This window comes from Geotrypetes seraphini, chromosome 3 (genome assembly GCF_902459505.1).
Source record: "Geotrypetes seraphini chromosome 3, aGeoSer1.1, whole genome shotgun sequence".
Classification (NCBI taxonomy): domain Eukaryota; kingdom Metazoa; phylum Chordata; class Amphibia; order Gymnophiona; family Dermophiidae; genus Geotrypetes; species Geotrypetes seraphini.
The window spans coordinates 142,955,302-142,975,265 of record NC_047086.1 but is presented as its reverse complement, the minus strand read 5'-3'; the positions used below and the strand labels follow the sequence as shown (position 1 = coordinate 142,975,265).

Below are 19,964 nucleotides of genomic sequence, written 5' to 3'. Positions count from 1 at the left end.
TTGTTTGATCAATTTGTAACCTGATTCACTGTTTTTAATCTTTTATCCTATTATCTTGTATGTATTTCTGATGATTTGTATTGTATTTTTTTCACCGATTGTCCAGTACTTCTCATTATAAACCGCCTCGAACTATTATGGCTTTGGCGGAATACAAGAATAAATTATTATTATTACTTCCAGGTTCTGCAGTGACATCAGAGGGAGAGCCGACATTGGTATGGTTAGCAAGTTAGAGAAGCTGCTCATGCCAGGGAAGCTAAACAAGTGAGGAAGGGTAAGGTGAGCATGTGCAGTAGGGGGGTGGGGAAGGAGTGGGGTGAACAAGAGGGTGGGAGGGGGCGCCTCCCACCTTTGCAATGCCATGGCCTGAGCACCAACTTTCACTCCAACCCTTTTGCATTTTGTCAGGTTCTTGTTTATATGTCCATTATCCTCATCCAGTCACAATCCAGGCCGCTTGGGAGTCTCATATGTGAGATTATGCCTGCTTGTCCTCCGAGAAAGGCAATTTAAAAATACTTATGTTGTACTTGGTAGGCTTACTGAGGATGACCTGAATTCTTTATCCCCCCAGCGTAAAAATCTTTACCAGCTAAATAACAGATTGCACAAAGGATATTTTATTTAAAGCAGTGGACGTTTGGTTAGGGATAAGGTGGCAGATTTCTGAAAGGAGAAACTTGTGGACAAGAGCTGTAGAAAAACAAATAACAAAAGAAATCGAACAGGTGTCTGCAGTACAGAAACAGCAAGCAAAAACAAAAAGAATGCAGACAATATGTACAAGATGCAGGCTATTTTTATTTTACCCAATGCTAAATGCGGTAACTAAAACCACCTTTTTACAAACCAAAAGACCCAACATGGTCCGTGTTTCGGAAAACATGCCTTCTTCAGGGGTCCATGGTAAGTAAGGTAAAAAACAAGCCGCAATTTAAATAGATAAAAAGCAACAGCCTGTATTTACAACGATACAGCACAAAATGGATAGTCTGCATTCTTTTTGTTTTTGCAAGAGCTGTAGAAAAACATTCCTGAATCAAAACAGAGCTATTGCATACAGTTTGAGTACCACTACAGTTTTAGAAAAGAGGGAAGTGTTAAAATCACTAAAAGGACAGCCAGTATTTTTCATGATGGAAAACTTCCTGAACCAATGCTATGACTTCAGCGATTTTAAATTGGGACTAAGTTGAAGCAAAATAATAATCCGAGTAACAGCGCAGAAAGAATTTTGGCTGGGAAAAATGCATTCTAGAGCCAAAAAATATAGCCTTGGCTGCTGCTGGATTATTTTATGTTAACAGCAGCAGATGTATTACTATCTATTACCCACTAACGAGAAAAAAACCCAAAAACAAGTCTTCAGCAGAAAAGTAAATCTTGGGTTAATTGTTACCAGGGCTAGCGGTACTGTTGTAGTCCCAACAATTTTAGAAGGAAGATGCAACTCCGATTCAGTGTTTAGCAGTTATTATTCTTAAGGTGGTCTGCCCTACATCCTGGAGATCCTGAGAATCCTGGTTTTACCATGTTCTGCAATTAGCCAACCTCATCTCATGCAGTCTATAATTAAAACTGCTGTGGCTTGTTATAATCACTTGTTGAAAATACGGCGACCAGTTCTGTGAAAGCATAGGTGTCAGCTCTGTATTATAAACAAACTCTTTCTGTGGTTCCATGACGGGGTCATTTGAACCGAGTTTAGCACCTCAGTTGTTTAAAAGGCTGGTCCTAAGTGTGAAGGTGATCTGAACAGACTGCAAATGAAAGAACATAAAATTAATTTTCTTCTGTCAAGTCTGAATAAAATGCAATTATGCATACATCGCATCACCTCGTATACTATCAAACACCACTCCCACTTCAGTTGCTGTCAGCTAAAGATCCCAGGGACCGAATGCCACAACATATTCAGCTTGTACCACTGTACTTATAGGGGGGCATCCGACTCATAGTTCTACTCGGTCTCCAACAGTCTGAACCTCTATGAGACCATGAACATATTTTTTATTTTATAAAAATTATATATTTAAAAGTATATATTTTTCTGTACTCAAATAAACAACGTGAAAAAGATGATTGTCAGGAGTCTTAATCGAAATCTATTTGGGAAATTCTATTTGTTCGGGCTCTACCATTTTTCCTACATCCTATGAACGAGGGGGGGATTTCCTCTGGCCTTGCTCTGGGGTATTGCATGTATTTCAGAGTTTTAAGTCGGATGTTTGTTTGTCTTCTTGTAAAACTCCCCCCCCCCTCCGGTGTTAGACTTCTTGGTGTATGCTAAGGTCCAATTCCTCCCTCCCTCCGAAGATGACGGAGGACAGCCAATAGCGCGGAAGTAGTATGCAGTTCCGAGTTGTAGTCTGGTGCTTCGGTTTGAGACGAGTGCTTGCGCTGCTGGGTGAAGGAGACGGCGGGGCGTGCACAAGCGCGCGGCCCTAGCCTGTGCAATTTCGGTACGAGCTTGGCGGGGCGCAAGACGCGGGGGGGACAGAAGCAGCTGTAGTAGCGGGACAACCCCGGCGCGGGAGGGGGAACCGCCGCCGGGATATGCATTTCTCCATCCCGGAGACCGAGTCCCGCAGCGGGGAGAACGGCGCCGCCTATGTGGTGAGTAAAGAGAGCTCCGTTAGAGGGACGCCTGTGCAAAGTTTAGCTCTTGCAAAGTCAATTTTATTTTCGCACAACACCCGTTGAAAACAGCGGGGGTATTTCAAGTTGGTGAATCCGCAGTGATTCCTGAGTGGGGAGCCATCCCAGCCCCAGTCTCCCACTGGAGCTGGGAGAGAGATTTTATTTATTTGGTTCGTTTTATATCCCGTCCTCCACCCAACGAATATTTGCAGAGGACCCTGGATAATTAAGTGCTGTACCCTTGGAGAAATCTGTGGCCTCTCCCCGTGTGTGCATTTAAAAGTGTACAGTAGTGGCTAGTGGGGGCTCTGCCTTCGCTTTCTCTTTAGCATCGCGTTTTAATTTGACGTGCCTTTCTACCAAGTAAGGTACAATAACTGCTAATAATCTGGTCAAATAATAAACGATTTCAAAAATTATATGAACGTTCTCTAAAAAAAAAAAAGAAAGTAAAGAATAACAGATAAATGAAAGCAACGCTAATAGAAGATCGGGAATAACATCGTAGAATGCCAACTGGACCACTGGTCTGACATCTAGTGAATGAGAGAGGTCGGGATTTAAAAATCTGAGATTTTTTTAATTTTTAGCCAGCTCTTCTTTCAGATGGGTACAGGATTTGTAGGCTTTAGTCTTCAGCTTTTAGAATGGGGCATTTCGCCCCCTCCGATCAGTAGAGCTACAGCCGATCTCTTGCCAAACCTGTCACTTTGTATGTGTACAGGTTGTAATTGTTTCCTTTCTGGAGGAGGTGACAACATATAACTGTTGGTTTTCTGTAAGTCCCCCTCCGGGTTACTTTGGCAGATCACTTCCGGTATTTGCTTTGCCTGGGAAAGCTACAGCTGTGGTGCTGCACGTGCACGGGTAGCTCACGAGTGTAATTAGAGTTTTCGATCAACCGTGAGGATGTGAAGGGAAGAGGTTAATTTTTTTTTCTTAAATTTAATTAAGAAGCTTTCATTCCTAAGATCTGCCATTGAATGTTGTTTTTCCAATTTCTCCCCCTGTTCTAAGAGCTCCCCACTTTATTACTGCCCTTTTGTTTTTAAAAATCTTTCTTGGTTAACTGATTTTATGAGAAATTGGCCATCATTTGATAATAAGATCTCCTCTCCTCCTTTTTTTTTCCTTTTCCTTTTCTGTAGAATAGCTTAATACTATTTTTAGGATTACTCTGCTGGGATCCGAGGATCTTTTCAGAGTTTCCCTGTAGGAAGAGAAACGGTTTTGTCTGTTTCTGTAGCAGTGCTGCACAATAGGTTGCTGTGTAAGGCTAGTGTTTGTTTTGATTAACCTGTGTTCAGGTTGTTGTTAAAATAATTGGTTTAAATCCATGTTTGTTGTAGAGGCCAATTTAAACAGCTTTTTTCAGTTTTGCCAAAACCAAAACTACTACCACATTTAATTTTTAGAAATATGTTGGGGCATTTTCAAAAAACCTCATCTAAGTCCAACTTGGATGTTTCCGGCTGGACGTCCAAAGTTGGAGGAACATTTCTAAGTGTTCCTCCGGTTGTTCGTGGTCGGCGGTTTGTGGTCCCGGTCATTCGTGGTATTTTCCGACTGCGAACCGCCGACAAGGAGAGGGCAGCTGGAGCGCTGCAAGTGCAGGAAATCACTCGCGGTATGCTCCGACCGCCTCTTCCTGCATTAAGTCGGGCTTTATTCAATCAGGAGCTGCTTTGACACACAGCTCCCGATTGGATAAGGCCCAATTTAGTGCAGGAAGAGGCAGTCGGAGCATACCGCGAGTGATTTCCTGCACTTGCGGCGCTCCAGCTGCTCTCCCGTTACCCTCTTCAGGCTCCCCCATAAAAACCGTATTCGTGGTTTTTCAAGATTCGCAGGGATTCCTGGAACGGAACACCTGTGAATATTGGGGGAGTACTGTATATGTAAACAAATAAATATATATGTGTGTGTGTGTGTATGTATGTATATATATGTGTGTATATACATATATATACAGGTATATTTTTTTTAACATCTAACTTTATACCCCATTTTCGATCAGAAAAACATCCATGTTGAAAACATCCAAATGCAGACCATTTGTACCTGGGAGGGACCAGCATAGTAATGGACTGGCCACATAGATATCCCAACACAGCAATGGGACACTTTTAGAGGGCACTTTTGTGAACTTCATATAAAGGGTGTCAGATGTATATCTCACCATAACCCCCTTATAATTTATGGTGAGTCCCCAAAAACTTACTATACTCATCTGTGTACCACCCCGGTAGCACTCACAGTTCAGTTGGCACCTATATGATGGTATAGGTGGGTTTAGGTAGGATCACACTTTCTGCCATAAATGTAGTGGTTAGAGTGATGTATGGGCCTGAGTTCTTCTGTCTGTGGTTCACTAGTCCACACACCTGTGAGATGTTCTACTAGGCTTTCCCATACCAGATGCTGCTATTCTAGAGACATTTATGTTCCTTTTTGTTCTCATTTTTGTGTGGTGGAAGAGGGTCTGGGTACTGGAGAAGTGTGGGGGTGTATTACCTTGATGCATGCAGTAGTCATCTGGTCAGTTTGGGCACCTTTATGGCACTTAGATACTTCTAAAACAGGTCTAGCTCTGAACATCTAAGTTCCATCCAGGACAACTTGCAAAACATTTGGTTAATGTCCATATTTAACCTGCTTTTAAGCCTGCCCATAACATTCCTCCGCTATGCCCATGTCGAGTTCTGGATGAACAGAGCCTGGAGCAGCAAAAATAACAACAAAGGTGACCAATTGGTATTTGCTGTTCACTGGTGTGAAGGCAGTTTCTCCTGTTTGTTTCCTGAACAGAGCCTGGAACACCTCACTAAACGTTCAGAAAGGCGGTTTTGATTATCAGCACCTGGATGTCCTGATGATTAGGATGTCCAAGTGTTGATTTAGGATGCTTTTTGGATGTTTACATTTTTTGATTGAGTGCCATCCTCTTTCTTTTATGTGCCTATCACCAACATACCCACATAATGAGAGAAACCATCTCTTTTCTATTACGGTAGTCAGTCTAGACACATGGGGTTGCTAAAGAGTAAAAGGCATTGGTCATTTCCTCTCTGTTCCTGTTGCTTGAATTGGTCAAAGGAATTATCCCAGGACAAGCAGGCAGCATATTCTTAATGTATGGGTGACGTCACCGACGGAGCCCTGGTACGGACCTTTTTAACTAGAAAGTTCTAGTTGGCCGCACCGCGCATGCGCGAGTGCCTTCCCGCCCGACGGAGGAGTGCGTGGTCCCTAGTTTCTTCATTTCCGCGGAGCGAAGAAGTCGCATGTTTTTCAACGGCCGTTGAAATCATTAGTTTGCCTTCCCGCTCGCGTATTTTTTCCGAATTTCTTCCTTTTTTCCCCTTGAATTACTTTATTTTTCCTTAAAAAAAAACAAAAAAAAACTCGTCGAGTTTTCTTTATTTTTTCGAGCCGGCCCCAGCGGGGCCTGTTGTCACCATACAGGCCTCCGGTTTTGATTTTGCGGAGGCCGTGTTTCCCTTCATGCCCCCTCAACCGGGTTTTAAGAAGTGCCAGCGGTGTGCATGCCCGATCTCTCTCACAGACCCGCACAATTGGTGCCTCCAGTGCCTGGGTCCAGAGCATCGGGCTGACACCTGCACCCGCTGTGCTACGCTTAAAAAGCGCACTTTGAAAAATAGGCAGATCCAGCAAAATATTTTGTTTGGTACCGGATCTGCCATGGAACCTGCCGCGACGTCGACAGCACCCCAAAAGTCGGCACCGACGACGTCGACACCACCGGACCCTTCCTCGGGGTCGTTGGGCCCAGGTAAGCCGGCTAAGAAGCCTTCCACTTCCCTTGAGCGCCCTCCTGCCACGGTTGCGACACCGGCCATTCCGGCGCCGCACCGGCCCCGCAAACGCTCCGCTCCGATCTCGGTGAGTGCCTCATCATCGGCCTCCTCATCGCCGGAGCGTAGAGCGGCACCTATGGTACCGAAGAAGAAAAAAGCGGTACCGGTGCCTCCCCTGGATGACCGCATCGCAGCCATACTCCAAACACAGTTACAGGAGCAGCTGCAACAACAACTCCAACAACTGTTGCCGGCGTTGCTGGCACCGCACCTTCCGGTACAGGACCGGTCCGAGCCTCGCACTGTCCCATCGGTGTCGACCCCCTCGGTACCGACTAATACCTCCATGCCGGTGCTCTTGGCCGAAACACCTACGGTGCATACCCGTGCTACTGCCGACCCTGTCCGGTCCCAGGAACGACATCGGTCTTCCTCACCCGGTACCGCTTCGGTGCGCGCAGGCAAATCTCTCTCAAAGACCCGCCATGCCGAGCCCTCCACGCCGATGTCCAAACGTACGCACCCCGATGTTAGGGACCCAGACTTGTGGGAAGACTCCCCTCACGGTACCGAAGAGGACGCTTCGTCAACCGACGAAGAACCCTCCATGACCGACACCGCCTTCAAACCAGAGCAATCCTCTTTCTCTAAATTCCTTAGGGAAATGTCAGCAGCTCTTTCCATCCCCTTAGAGCCCGACTCTAAGAAGTCTCAGGCTTTCCTCGATGCCCTAGACTTTGAGCAACCTCCCAAGGAATTTCTAAAGTTGCCCGTCCACGACATCTTACGGGAAACTTTCTATAAGAACTGGGAGACTCCCCCTCACTGTTCCCGGAGCCCCTCGTAAATTGGATAGCTTGTACCGGGTTATCCCAATCCCATGGTTTGACAAACCTCAATTGCCCCACGAGTCCCTCCTGGTGGAATCTACTTTGAAAAAATCTCAGGGTTCCAGTGTATATGCCTCCACCCCTCCTGGCAGAGAGGGAAAAACCATGGATAAATTTGGTAAGCGCCTTTTCCAAAATTCCATGCTAGCCAATAGAGCCAACACCTACACCTTCCATTTCTCCTTCTACATGAAGCATCTGGTGCAACAGCTCTCCTCCTTACAGAAATATCTTCCTGAACGTAAGGTCCCTCTGTTCCAGCAACAAATTTCCAGCCTCCTCCAACTCAGGAAATTTATGGTTCGCTCCATCTACGACTCATTTGAGCTGACCTCTTGCGCCTCTGCCATGGCGGTGGCCATGCGCCGTTTGGCATGGCTGAGAGTCTCTGACCTAGACATTAACCACCAGGACCGCCTGGCTAACGCACCTTGTCTGGGCGATGAACTCTTCGGAGAGTCCCTGGACTCAACAACCCAGAAACTCTCAGCACATGAGACCAGGTGGGACACTCTGATCAAACCTAAAAAGAAAACTCCACCTGCTCGTCCCTACAGACAACAGTCTTCTTACCAGCGTAGGTTCTCGGCCAGACCTCTCAATCCGCCTCAACAACAGTCTCGCCGTCCTCGCCACCAACATCAGACTCAGGCTCGCCCACAGACTCAACTCACTCCTCCCAAACCCCCCTCCTCCTGAGGGAGGTCCAATCCCTCCTTCTCCTCAATGCCATCGAAGAGGTACCTCCGGACCAAAGGGGTCAGGGATTCTACTCCCGCTACTTCCTGGTCCCCAAAAAAACAGGAGACCTTCGTCCCATCCTCGATCTCAGGGACCTCAACAAGTGTCTAGTCAAAGAGAAGTTCAGAATGCTCTCCCTAGCCACGCTTTACCCTCTTCTCTCCCACCACGACTGGCTATGCTCCCTAGATCTCAAGGAGGCCTACACTCACATTCCAATCCATCCGACTTCACGTCGCTACCTACGGTTCCAGATACAGCACCATCACTATCAGTACAAAGTGCTACCCTTTGGCCTCGCATCATCGCCCAGAGTGTTCACCAAGTGCCTTATTGTGGTGGCGACCTTCCTCAGGTCTCACGACCTTCAGGTGTTCCCCTACTTGGACGATTGGCTGGTGAAAGCACCTACGTCTCCGCTTGTACTTCAAGCCACTCATCACACCATCTCGTTCCTCCATCTCTTGGGTTTCGAGATCAACTACCGCAAGTCGCAAATGCTTCCCACACAGCGACTTCAGTTCATTGGAGCAGTTCTCGACACCACTCTAATGAGGGCATTTCTCCCCTCCGACCGCCATCGAACTCTGCTCCACCTCTGCCGTCAGGTGCTCCTTCATCACTCCATTCCAGCTCGGCAGATGATGATCCTCCTGGGCCACATGGCCTCGACGGTCCATGTACTTCCTCTGGCGCGACTCCACCTCAGGACACCTCAGTGGACTCTAGCCAACCAATGGTCACAGACCACCGACCCTCTTTCTCATCCCATCTCTGTGACATCGTCTCTTCGGCAATCTCTTCAATGGTGGTTGAACTCTTCCAATCTTTCCAGGGGTCTACTCTTTCATCAACTTCCTCGAACTCAGGGCCATGTTCTATGCTCTCAAGGCCTTCCAGCACCTTCTCTACCCTCAGGTTCTTCTCCTGTGCACAGACAACCAAGTCGCCATGTACTACATAAACAAGCAAGGCGGCACCGGATCTCCCCTCCTCTGTCAGGAGGCCATCCGCATCTGGACCTGGGCCACGGCCCACAGTCTCTTCCTCAAGGCTGTCTATATCCAGGGCGAACAGAACTCCCTGGCCGACAATCCCAGCCGCATCCTTCAACCTCACGAGTGGACCCTGGATCCTCCCACACTCCACTCCATCTTTGCTCTCTGGGGCACTCCTCAGGTGGACCTCTTTGCAGCTCCTCACAACCATCAGCTGCCCCAGTTCTGTTCCAGACTCTTCTCTCCTCATTGTCTGGCCCCGGATGCATTCCTGCTCGACTGGGCGGATCGGTTCCTCTATGCCTTTCCTCCCCTACCTCTGATGTTGCGGACGCTCTTCAAACTCCGCAGGGACAGAGCCACCATGATCCTCATCGCCCCTCGGTGGCCTCGCCAACACTGGTTCTCCCTCCTGCTTCAGCTCAACTTCAGGGAGCCCATTCCTCTTCATGTGTTTCCTACTCTACTTACACAGCAGCATCAGTCTCTACTACATCCCAATCTGTCCTCGCTCCACCTGACAGCTTGGTTTCTCTTGGGCTGACCTCTCCAGAGAATCTGTCTCAGCCCGTCCGTCGTATTTTGGATGCTTCCAGGAAACCGGCCACCCTCCAATGTTACCATCAGAAGTGGACCCGGTTCTCCTCTTGGTGTCTCCTTCATCATCACAATCCCACCTCACTGGTGGTGGAAACTGTACTGGACTATTTGCTCTCTCTCTCCGACGCTGGCCTCAAGTCGACCTCAGTCAGAGTCCACCTCAGTGCCATCACTGCGTTTCATGAGCCAATCCTCGGAAAACCTCTTACGGCTCATCCCCTGGTTTCCCAGTTCATGAGAGGCCTCTTCAATGTCAAACCACCTCTGAAGCCTCCTCCAGTCGTCTGGGACCTGAATGTGGTTCTCTCAGCCCTCATGAAACCTCCATTTGAGCCTCTTGCCACAACTTCACTCAAATTTCTTACGTGGAAGGTGCTTTTCCTCATTGCCATCACCTCTGCCAGGAGGGTTAGTGAGCTGCATGCACTGGTTGCCGACCCACCTTTCACTGTTTTTCACCATGACAAGGTGGTTCTGCGTACCCATCCTAAATTTCTGCCTAAGGTGGTCTCCAACTTCCACCTCAACCAGTCCATTGTATTGCCTGTTTTCTTCCCTAAGCCCCATTCCCATCCTGGGGAACAGGCGTTACACTCTCTGGATTGTAAGCGTGCCCTTGCATACTACCTGGATCGTACCAGGGCTCACCGCTCGTCTCCTCAGCTCTTTCTGACCTTCGATCCTAACCGTCTAGGTCGTCCTGTCTCTAAACGGACGCTTTCCAACTGGCTTGCTGCCTGCATTGTGTTCTGTTATGCTCGGGCCGGTCTCTCACTGGAAGGTGCTGTCACGGCCCACAGAGTCAGAGCTATGGCTGCTTCTGTGGCTTTCCTCCGCTCCACACCTATTGAGGAAATCTGCAAGGCTGCCACTTGGTCCTCAGTTCACACGTTCACTACTCACTACTGTCTGGATGCCTTCTCCAGACGGGATGGACTCTTCGGCCAATCTGTGTTACAAAATTTATTTTCCTAATGGCCAACCATCCCTCCTCCCTCTCTGTTAGCTTGGAGGTCACCCATACGTTAAGAATATGCTGCCTGCTTGTCCTGGGATAAAGCACAGTTACTTACCGTAACAGGTGTTATCCAGGGACAGCAGGCAGATATTCTTACGTCCCACCCTCCTCCCCGGGTTGGCTTCTTAGCTGGCTTATCTTAACTGGGGACCACGCACTCCTCCGTCGGGCGGGAAGGCACTCGCGCATGCGCGGTGCGGCCAACTAGAACTTTCTAGTTAAAAAGGTCCGTACCGGGGCTCCGTCGGTGACGTCACCCATACGTTAAGAATATCTGCCTGCTGTCCCTGGATAACACCTGTTACGGTAAGTAACTGTGCTTTTTAGTTGTGCAGTACAACTTTAAGCATATGTCATGCAAAGTCTTTCTCGCACACATCTCAGAAGCCAATAAAAGTTGCTGAGGGATATCTGCTCTTCTGATAAGTATGCTTGGGCTCTGTCAAACTCAAATCAGAAAGTTTTTGGAAATTATGAGATAACTTATAGTACAGCAGTGTCACTGTGTGTGTGTGTGTGTTCATAATTGATTCTAGTGAAGCTTCAGGAATGGTGTAGAATTGGTAGCTATGATTTGATGCAAAAAAAGAGAAGGTAATGTGTTTGTGCTGCAAGTACCCAAGCAAGTGGAACAGTATGGGAATGAAGTACTTTTATGCACCAAACAAGAATGAGATCTGGGAATGGCCTTAAAGTGGCCAAACAAAAACCAGAAGGATGCTCAGGTCCATAGAGAGTGGAATGATTACCAAGAAAAAAGGAGGTGATACTGCTCTTGTGTAAGTCTGAGACATAATTTGGAGTACTATGTATAGTCTGGAGACTGCATCTTCAGAAGGGTACAAATCTTATGATGTTGGTTCAGGAACTGACTACAAAAATTGTCAGCGGTCTTTATTTAAAAGGGTGTAGATGGGCTGGAGTAGGTTTTAACAGAGATTTCAGAAATTGGAACCCAAGCACAGTACCGGGTAGAGCTTTGAGTTCTTGCCCAGAAATAGCTAAGAAAAAAATAAAAAAAATTTAAATTGAATCAGGTTGGGCAGACTGGATGGACCATTCGGGTCTTTATCTGCAGTCATCTCTATGTTACTATGCATAAAGTTAACATACTTGGACTAAAAAAAAAAAAAAGCATAATGGTACACAGACTTAATAGATCTAAACTTATATAGCCTGCAGGAAAGATAGAATAAGGGTATGAGATATTTAAGCAAATGTATAAATGCATAGGAGGTGACCTATTTACGCAGAAAGCAGACACTTGAGTCATTAGACCAGGGTGAAAAAGGAATAGATTCATGAGTAAGATAAATATTACCTTTCAATTAGGGTTGAAGATGCATGGAACAACTTCCCACGAAAGGTAATATACATAAGGACAGTCTGAATTTAAGAAAGAATGGGACAAGCACAGAGGATCTCTGAGAGGAAGATATTGTAGAGATAAGCAGCTGGTGTGAATGGGCAGACTGAACAGGCTATATATGTTCTTTTATTTGCTGTCAAGTTCTGTTTTTCCTTGTCAAGGCATTTATTATTGAACAGTTTCACTGTATGTCTTGTAGTCTTACTGTGTACAAGTCTCTCAGACTGCTTCGTGCATAAATTCTCAGTGTGATTCTAGTGACTATGCATACAGTATTACTTCTATTTTTAACAAATTATGGCAGATACTCGTACAGACCCATACGGTCCATCCAGTCTGCTCAAGGTGGCCAGATCTGTACCTTCAGATTGCATTTCTTCAAATTTGGATTTGATTGATGTTGCTACTCATACTAAAAATCCTTCCATAGCTCTTTCACTCGACGCAGAAAAGGCCTTCAACATGGTCGAATGGCCACATTTATTTAATACCTTAAACTGGTTTGGCTTGAATCTCTCCTCATTGCCATACGTAACGACACCTCCATTACCGGAATCACAATTGGACATTCCTCCTTCAAAACTTTAGCAAATGCGGATGATATTCTCATTTTCTTCACTAATCCTTCCTCCTCTATAATAGCTCTACTGAATCTCATCTCTCGTTTCTCTAAGATGTCAGGTTATCATATTAATTGGGAAAAATCAGAAGCTATGCCCCTTAATAATAATACCTTCCTATCGGATATTGGAAATACCAATTTAAGATGGTCACCCTCACACATAAAATATCTGGGTGTTCTATTCTACAAGGATAGAGACTTCTTATGTCCGAAACTTTAATAACAAAAATCCGTAAATTAACCAGTACATGGTCTCCATTCAATCTCTCATGGTGGGGCCATATTGAGATCACAAAGATTATTCTCACCCCTATAATAAACTACTAGTTGACCATGCTCCCCTAATAGCACCTAGTAAATATTACAAAGACATTGATAAAATAATGGCTGAATTTATTTGGAATAAAAACATATCTCGCATTGCCCTAGCCTCTCTCAAAGCACCGAAACAACAGGGCGGACTGGGTTTTCCTGACTTTTACTTCTACCACTTAGCTGCTATCTTACGTTACAGTACCTTGTACAACTCAACCACCCTCTAGTGTACCCAGCTGGTATGTCATTGAATCGCAACTTATGCGCTCAGTGCCCTTGTCCAGTGTTCCATAAATGCCTAAATCTCAAATCCCCCATCAGTTTGCAACAATACTAAATACTAGAATAGCTCTTATTAAACTTGGAAACACATTCTCCTCACCTAGCTCTCATACCCTTCAAGCTCCCATCTGGCATAACAACGATATCAAAATAGAAAACAAAACCATCTCCTTGACCCTATGGATGAACTGCGGCATTTGGTACTTAAATCAAATCATTAAAAATAAGACTATATTACTCTTTGATGTGCTACAATACACATTTCATCTACTTTCGTCTGCCTTCTACAGATGGATGCAATTAGCTCAATAAACTGCCTTCTACAGATGGATGCAATAAACTCAAATGGCCTTTAGACCCATCTACCCCAGAATTATCTAAAATTAACTCGCTATATCATCTTGGTCAATCACAAGTTCATACCACCTCCTTATATTACAAAGTCTTTAAAAAAATTTCACTTTCCATTATTCCAGAAATCTAGAAAATATTGGTCTGACACTTCATCATGGAATGGTACTGATGCTCAACGGGATGCACTTTTCACAAAATATTATAGATCCACTCTCTCCACTAACCTTATGCAATCCCTTTACTTTTTCTTTCATAAAGCCTTCTGGACCCCAAGCAAATTACACAGATTCGGTCTTTCTGACTCTAATCTTTGTTGGCATTGTCTCTCTGACCTCGGAGATTTCAAGCATATGCTCTTTTCTTGCCCCAATATACAACCATTCTGGACAGCAGTTTGGAAACACATCTGTAGTTGCCTACCTATATATTCAGAACTATCTTTCGAGATACTAATTTTTAGATCCTACATTCTTTCTGACCATCTGACAACTGATCAGAAAAAGCTATTTGACATTTTAATCGCATTGTCCATTCAAATGATTCTCTCGAACTGGAAATCTAATCTCTTCAACTCTACATTTTGGTGCGCTACCATAATGCTAACCCACAGATATGAATGTCTGGCAACTTCTTGCTCGCCTAGGAGATCTAAAATTGAAAGATTTGGCTACCCTTAGCAGAGCCCTCCCCTTAGCAGAGGGTTTTACATGAGTATAATCAAACTTCATATATAATCACCTTCACAGTTCCGTCATGGGGTGATGTCACATTCCTATACTCAACATGAGCCTAATGTTTCTCTTCTCTTTTCTCCACTTATAAATTCTCTTTGCTGCAGAGGTGTAATTTTCAATCTACAAATGCAGGACTCTATTTTTTGGTTATTATGTTGTATGTTTTACTGCACATGCTCGAAGGCATGATTTATTGTTCTGGCTCATGCCTCTGCATGTCAGTTCTTGTTTGGTCACTATTACCATGTACATCCAGATATGTATATCTACAATTTAAGACCTGTTTCTTTTACTGTTTCTATGGTTTTATGAAAAATTAAATAAAACAGTTTAAAAATAAAATGGAATGGAACAGACATTGGTGTCACAAATAGGGCAATGGTAGGGCATGATAAACCTTCCTGGCTTTTCCTTGTTATATTTTTTTTGCTTCTCTGTGAATTCCCTCAGTCTTACCCATATCCTTCTGTTTCTGAGATGAATATACATCAGCTTTTCAGAGTTTTAAAGGAATCTTATTGTAGACTCTATGATCCCTGGCAGACTAACAGCTGTTCACTTGTTTTTAGTGTGTTGAAATATGTGAATACATTTACAGTTTCTATATTTCAAATATTCTTATATAAGCTATGTGTCTCTCTTTTTTTTTTTTTATCCACACGTATATGGCATATGCTTATTTTAAATCATTTTCACTCATTAACTTAGTCTCCTTATTTGTCTTGGTCTCCCTTCAGCTTTTCATTCTGTGAGTTGTTGTGTCACAAGTTTTACCAAGATGTGCAAAAAACCGATGTTGGCCTTCACTTCCTAATATAGATTATTAATGAATGTAGTAATCCTATGAGGAGCCAGTGCAGAATCCTGCAGCATCAGGCATGCCCTTTACACCAGTGAGAGAGTGTGATTTTTTTTAAATCACTTCTCTTGCTATTCAGTTAACCAGTTGTTTGCTAATCCATGTGCTTTTATCTTGCCCAGAAGAGTATGTAAGTGTGTATTTTTGTTTGTTTTTCTCCAGGCTGAAGAGCACTAGCTGCTTTTAGCCTTTCTGCATGGGGAAGTCATCCCATCCCTTTTTATCGTTTTAGTTGCCCTTCTCTGTACCTTTTCTAATTCTTTATTTTTTTTTTTGAGATGCAACAACCAGAATTGCACACAGTATTTGAGATGCGGCCACATCATGGATCGATACAAGGGCATTGTAATAATTTAATCTTTGGGTTTTTTTCATTCCTTTCCTGATAATTCTTAACATTCTACTTGCTTTCTTAGCTGCGGCTGCTGCTGCTGCACACTAGCTGAGGGTTTCAACATATTCTCAATGATGTACAGCTAGATCCTTTTTCCTGGGCGGCGTGTGGAATCTTGTATCCCTTATCTGTAGTTTGGGTTCCTCTTTTCCACATGCATTACTTTACGCTTGCTTACATTGAACGTCATCTGTCTTTTTTATGCTCACTCTTGCAATTTTTCACAATCATCTTGTGATTTATTAACTTTGAACAACTTTGTCATCAGCAAATTTAATTATCTCACTAGATATTTCCATCTCTAGATCATTGATAAATATGTTAAAAATCATATGCTCTGTAATTTTGTTATTTATAATAGTCTCTACCATTTTGTCCAGCACAGACATCACTCACCAAGCTATAATTTCCCAGATCGCCTCTAGAACCTTTTATAAAAATTGGTGTTATGTTGGCATGCTGGATTTTAAGGCTAAATTACAAATTATTAATAGTAGCTTTGCAAGTTCAGTTTTCAATTCTATTAGTACTCTGGGATGTATACCACCTGGTCCAGGCGATTTGCTACTCTTCAGTTTGTCAAATTGCCCCATTATATCTTCCAGTGTCACAGAGATTTGTTTGTTTCTCTGACTTATCAGCATTGAATACCATTTCTGGCACCGGTATCTCTCCCACATATTCCTCTGTGAAGAACTGAAGCAAATGATTCATTTAATCTCTCCACTATGCCCTTTCTTCCCTGAGTGTTCTTTTATACTGCATGGTCATCTAGCATTCCAACTGATTATTTTACTGGCCTCTTGCTTCTTAATATACCTAAAACGATTTTACTCTGTGTTTGCCTTCAGCACAATCTTTTTTCAAGCTCTCTCTGCTTTCCTTATCAGCGTCTTGCATTTGACTTGCCATTCGTTATGCTGTTTTCTATTATTTTCATTCAGGTCCTTGTACTTTCTGAAGAATTTTCTTTTAGCCGTAATAGCTTCACTTTTGGACCACTTAAATAATCTTTTGAGTAAAGGTAGTAGTGTTCTGGTGCTTCAGTTTTATTTGAGTAGTGCGTTAGATTTAGTCGACCATTGTAAATTGCTTGAATTTCTGGATTCTTTAGGAATCCAGGGTAAAGTCTTTTCATGGTTTAAAAGATTCCTGGAATCAAGAATTTACCAGGTTAAATTTAAGGATCTACTGTCAGTAGCTTGGAAAAATCCGTGTGGTGTCCCACTGGGCTCCCCACTCTCTCCTATACTCTTTAATGTGTATCGTTTTTCATTGGGTTACTGGATGAGCAAATTGGACCTAAAGATATTTAGCTACGCTGATGATATTATAATAATCATTCCCTGTTGTAATACGCTATCCAACAGCACCCAAGTTATCAAGTCAATGTTAAACACAATGGAATCTTGGATGCAAGAATTTAAGTTAAAATTAAATCAGGAAAAGACTAAGGGCTCCTTTTACTAAGCTGCTTTAGGGCTTTAATGTGCAGAATAGCGTGCGCTACATTGCTGTGCATGCTAGACCTTAACGCTAGCATTGAGCTGGCGTTAGTTCTAGAAGCATAGCGCACGGTAATTTCCTGTGTGCGCTAAAAATACTAGCGCACCTTAGCAAAAGGAGCCCTAAGTTTTTTTTTCTTTGCATCAACAAAAAAGATAATTCCAGAATCAACAATTAAAATCAATTCAGTATCATTTCCAATAAGCCTCACAATTAAAATCGTGGGAGTGGTTTTTGATCAGAGTCTAACTATGAAAAATCAAATAGATCCTGAGCTTATTTTGACGCTACTGCCTTTACACTTTTAGTTCAAATGCTATTACTTAGCATTCTGGACTACTGCAATATTATAAATCTGACAAGTACAAAGAAAAACTTGGCTAGGCTGACCTTGGTCCAAAATACAGCAGTTAGAATGATTTACAGACTGAGGAAGTATGATCATGTAACCCCCCCCTAATACTGTGAGCTACACTGGCTCCCAGTTGAGGCCTGGGTGATCTTTAAGTTGGAATGTTTATACTATAAAGTCGCTTTTGGTGCTGCTCCGCTTTACCTTGTTGATAGATTTGTTAGATTCACGGGAACAGTAGACAATCCCATGCCCTATTTATGTTCCCTTCTGTTAAGGGCTGTAAAAATAAGAAATATCATGGGCACTGTCTTTCCTATCAAGCAGCTCAATTCGATAAAGAATTCCGCCCATTACTGACTAGATCAATATCTTATAAACATTACAGAAAACTTTTGAAAACTTTTCTTTTTTCTAAATTTGTAGCTAGCTAATTCTTGCGTATTGCGTTATCTGCATAATATTTTGTAAACCACATTGAACTAAGGATTATGCGGTATAGAAATCTGTTGTTATGTTATAGCTTCCTTCACCTCACTTGTTAACCATACTGGTCTCCTACTCTTAATATGTGGAATATATCTTGTCTGGGCTTCCAAGATGGTGTTTTTTAATAACATCCATGCCTGATGTAAATTTTGATCTTTGCAGCCTCTCCCCCTTTTTTTTTTTAGCATTCTCCTTATGTTATCATAGGAAGAGAGAAAAATAAATTATAGGGAGCACTGCAGTAAAATACAAAGAAAAGACTTAAACACTACAACCCGGCATTATTCTTTTGAGCTACACTCCCAGCACTAGATAAACCCTTGTGATCTAAAAAGGATGTGAAGAACACATATTTTAAACCCATAAACTTGATAACACATTTGCATGGATAAGCTAACAAAAATGTAGTACCTAGTCTCCTTGTCTCTTCTCTCATTCCCAAAAACAATTTTCGCAAACCATACATGCTGATACAACTTTGAGAGGTGCTTTAAGGAGACTCTCATAACTCAGCTATTATAGCGAAACATGGATTTAAATAAATGGCCCAAAAATGGAGGTATCAGCTTATATTCGGGTCATCACCTACCTGCCCCCCTCCTGGACTTGTTGCAGGCCTCCACTGGGCCTGCCATGTGGCCTGGGGGTTAGCTGGGTATGAGTGACCTTTCCTTGCTCCTGCCTGGCACTGAGCCGCTTGCTGAATGGCTGCCCCAAGTTTTTGCGGAACTCGTGAGAATTTGCGGCAGCCATTCAGCGAGCGGCTCAGTGCCAGGCAGGATCGAGGAAAGGTCGCTCATGCCTGGTACACTGCTGGGCCATGAGAACTCAAGGTGGCTATTCAGGGAGGGGCTCAGCACAGAGCAGGAGCATGGAAATCTCGCTCCTGCTGTACCACCAGGGATTCAAAAAGGTACACTAGGGGAGGTGGGAGGGAGGTAAAAAAAAAAATTGGCAGAGTTGGTTGAGACAGGAGGGTTCCCTCCTGTTCTGACCCACCATGTCGCAGCAGGCCCAGTGGAGGCCTGCAGGACCTCGGGAGAGAGGGGGGACAAGGTACAGGGCAAGGAGGGGGCTGGGTGGAGAGCCTGGCAAGGTAGGGAGGGAGGGGGGACAGGGTGCAGAGCCAGGCAGGGAGGGAGTTGGGACAGGGTTGAGAGCCTGGCAGAGAGGGATGGGAGATGGTGCTGAGCCTGGCAGGGGAGGGAGTGAAGAGTGGGCAGGGCACAGATCCTGGCAGGGTACATGAATATTAATCCCCTCCCCCCTGTCTCATATTCAAGTCAACCTTTTTTCCTCCTTTTTAGGGGGAAAAGAATACCTCATCTCAGATCGATTTATATTCAAGTATATACAGTATACCTCTAGAAAAATTCTTCCTCAAAAAAAAAAAATTTTTACTTTTATAAGCTTAACCTTTTATCTTAATTTTAACATTTTATTGTAAACCGGCTATACCTGTTGATGGTCGGTATATTAAAAATTAATAAAACTTGAAACTTGAACTTAATTGTAGGAGAATGACCTTCTGAGGTGTAGCCTTAATGATTGTATAGCGTATCGCTAGATGAAGAAAGACTTTACCAACTTCATCGGATTTTACTTAATCATATTTTCATTCATTCTTTCAAGTAATTATTTTAGTTTTTTTTTATTTTTAAGTCCACTTATCTTTAACACTTGAAGACTGTTAGATTGAAAACATCTTCACGCTTGGAGACATTTCACCCGACAAGTATACAAGAAATAAAATAAAATAAAAATAAATAAATAAATTCCATCAGCATGTATTTTTAAATAGATGGCACTTTGGTTGTGGACATTTTTTTTTTTTTTCCAACTCCTTCCTCCAGCTCACTCTCTATATATATATCTATCTTATTTATTACTCAAAAAATGCGAAAATTCTACAAAGTTTATTTGTAGGGGAATTTATGCAAAAATACTTTCATAAGGCCTGAAATTCCTTCTGATATTTTT

General features: G+C 43.6%; 1 protein-coding gene and 1 long non-coding RNA gene across 3 annotated transcripts in view; one reads left to right on the top strand and one right to left on the bottom strand.

Moving 5' to 3' along the window:
* Positions 1–913: 913 nt before the first annotated feature.
* LOC117357885 lies at positions 914–1,896 on the bottom strand. The gene is made up of 2 exons (XR_004538887.1): positions 1,841–1,896; positions 914–1,763 (listed from the first exon to the last, which is right to left on the bottom strand). It is a non-coding gene; the product is annotated as an uncharacterized LOC117357885 (long non-coding RNA).
* A 383-nt stretch (positions 1,897–2,279) lies between these two features.
* Positions 2,280–19,964, top strand: part of SNX17 (sorting nexin 17) — a 149,845-nt gene continuing 132,160 nt past the window's right edge. The window contains exon 1 of one of the 2 annotated variants that reach the window (XM_033938345.1): positions 2,280–2,619. In XM_033938345.1, the coding sequence (XP_033794236.1) occupies positions 2,560–2,619 (60 nt within the window). In that variant the 5' untranslated portion in view covers positions 2,280–2,559. The remainder of the gene's footprint in view (positions 2,620–19,964) is intronic. The other variant, XM_033938346.1, reaches the window with a different exon arrangement.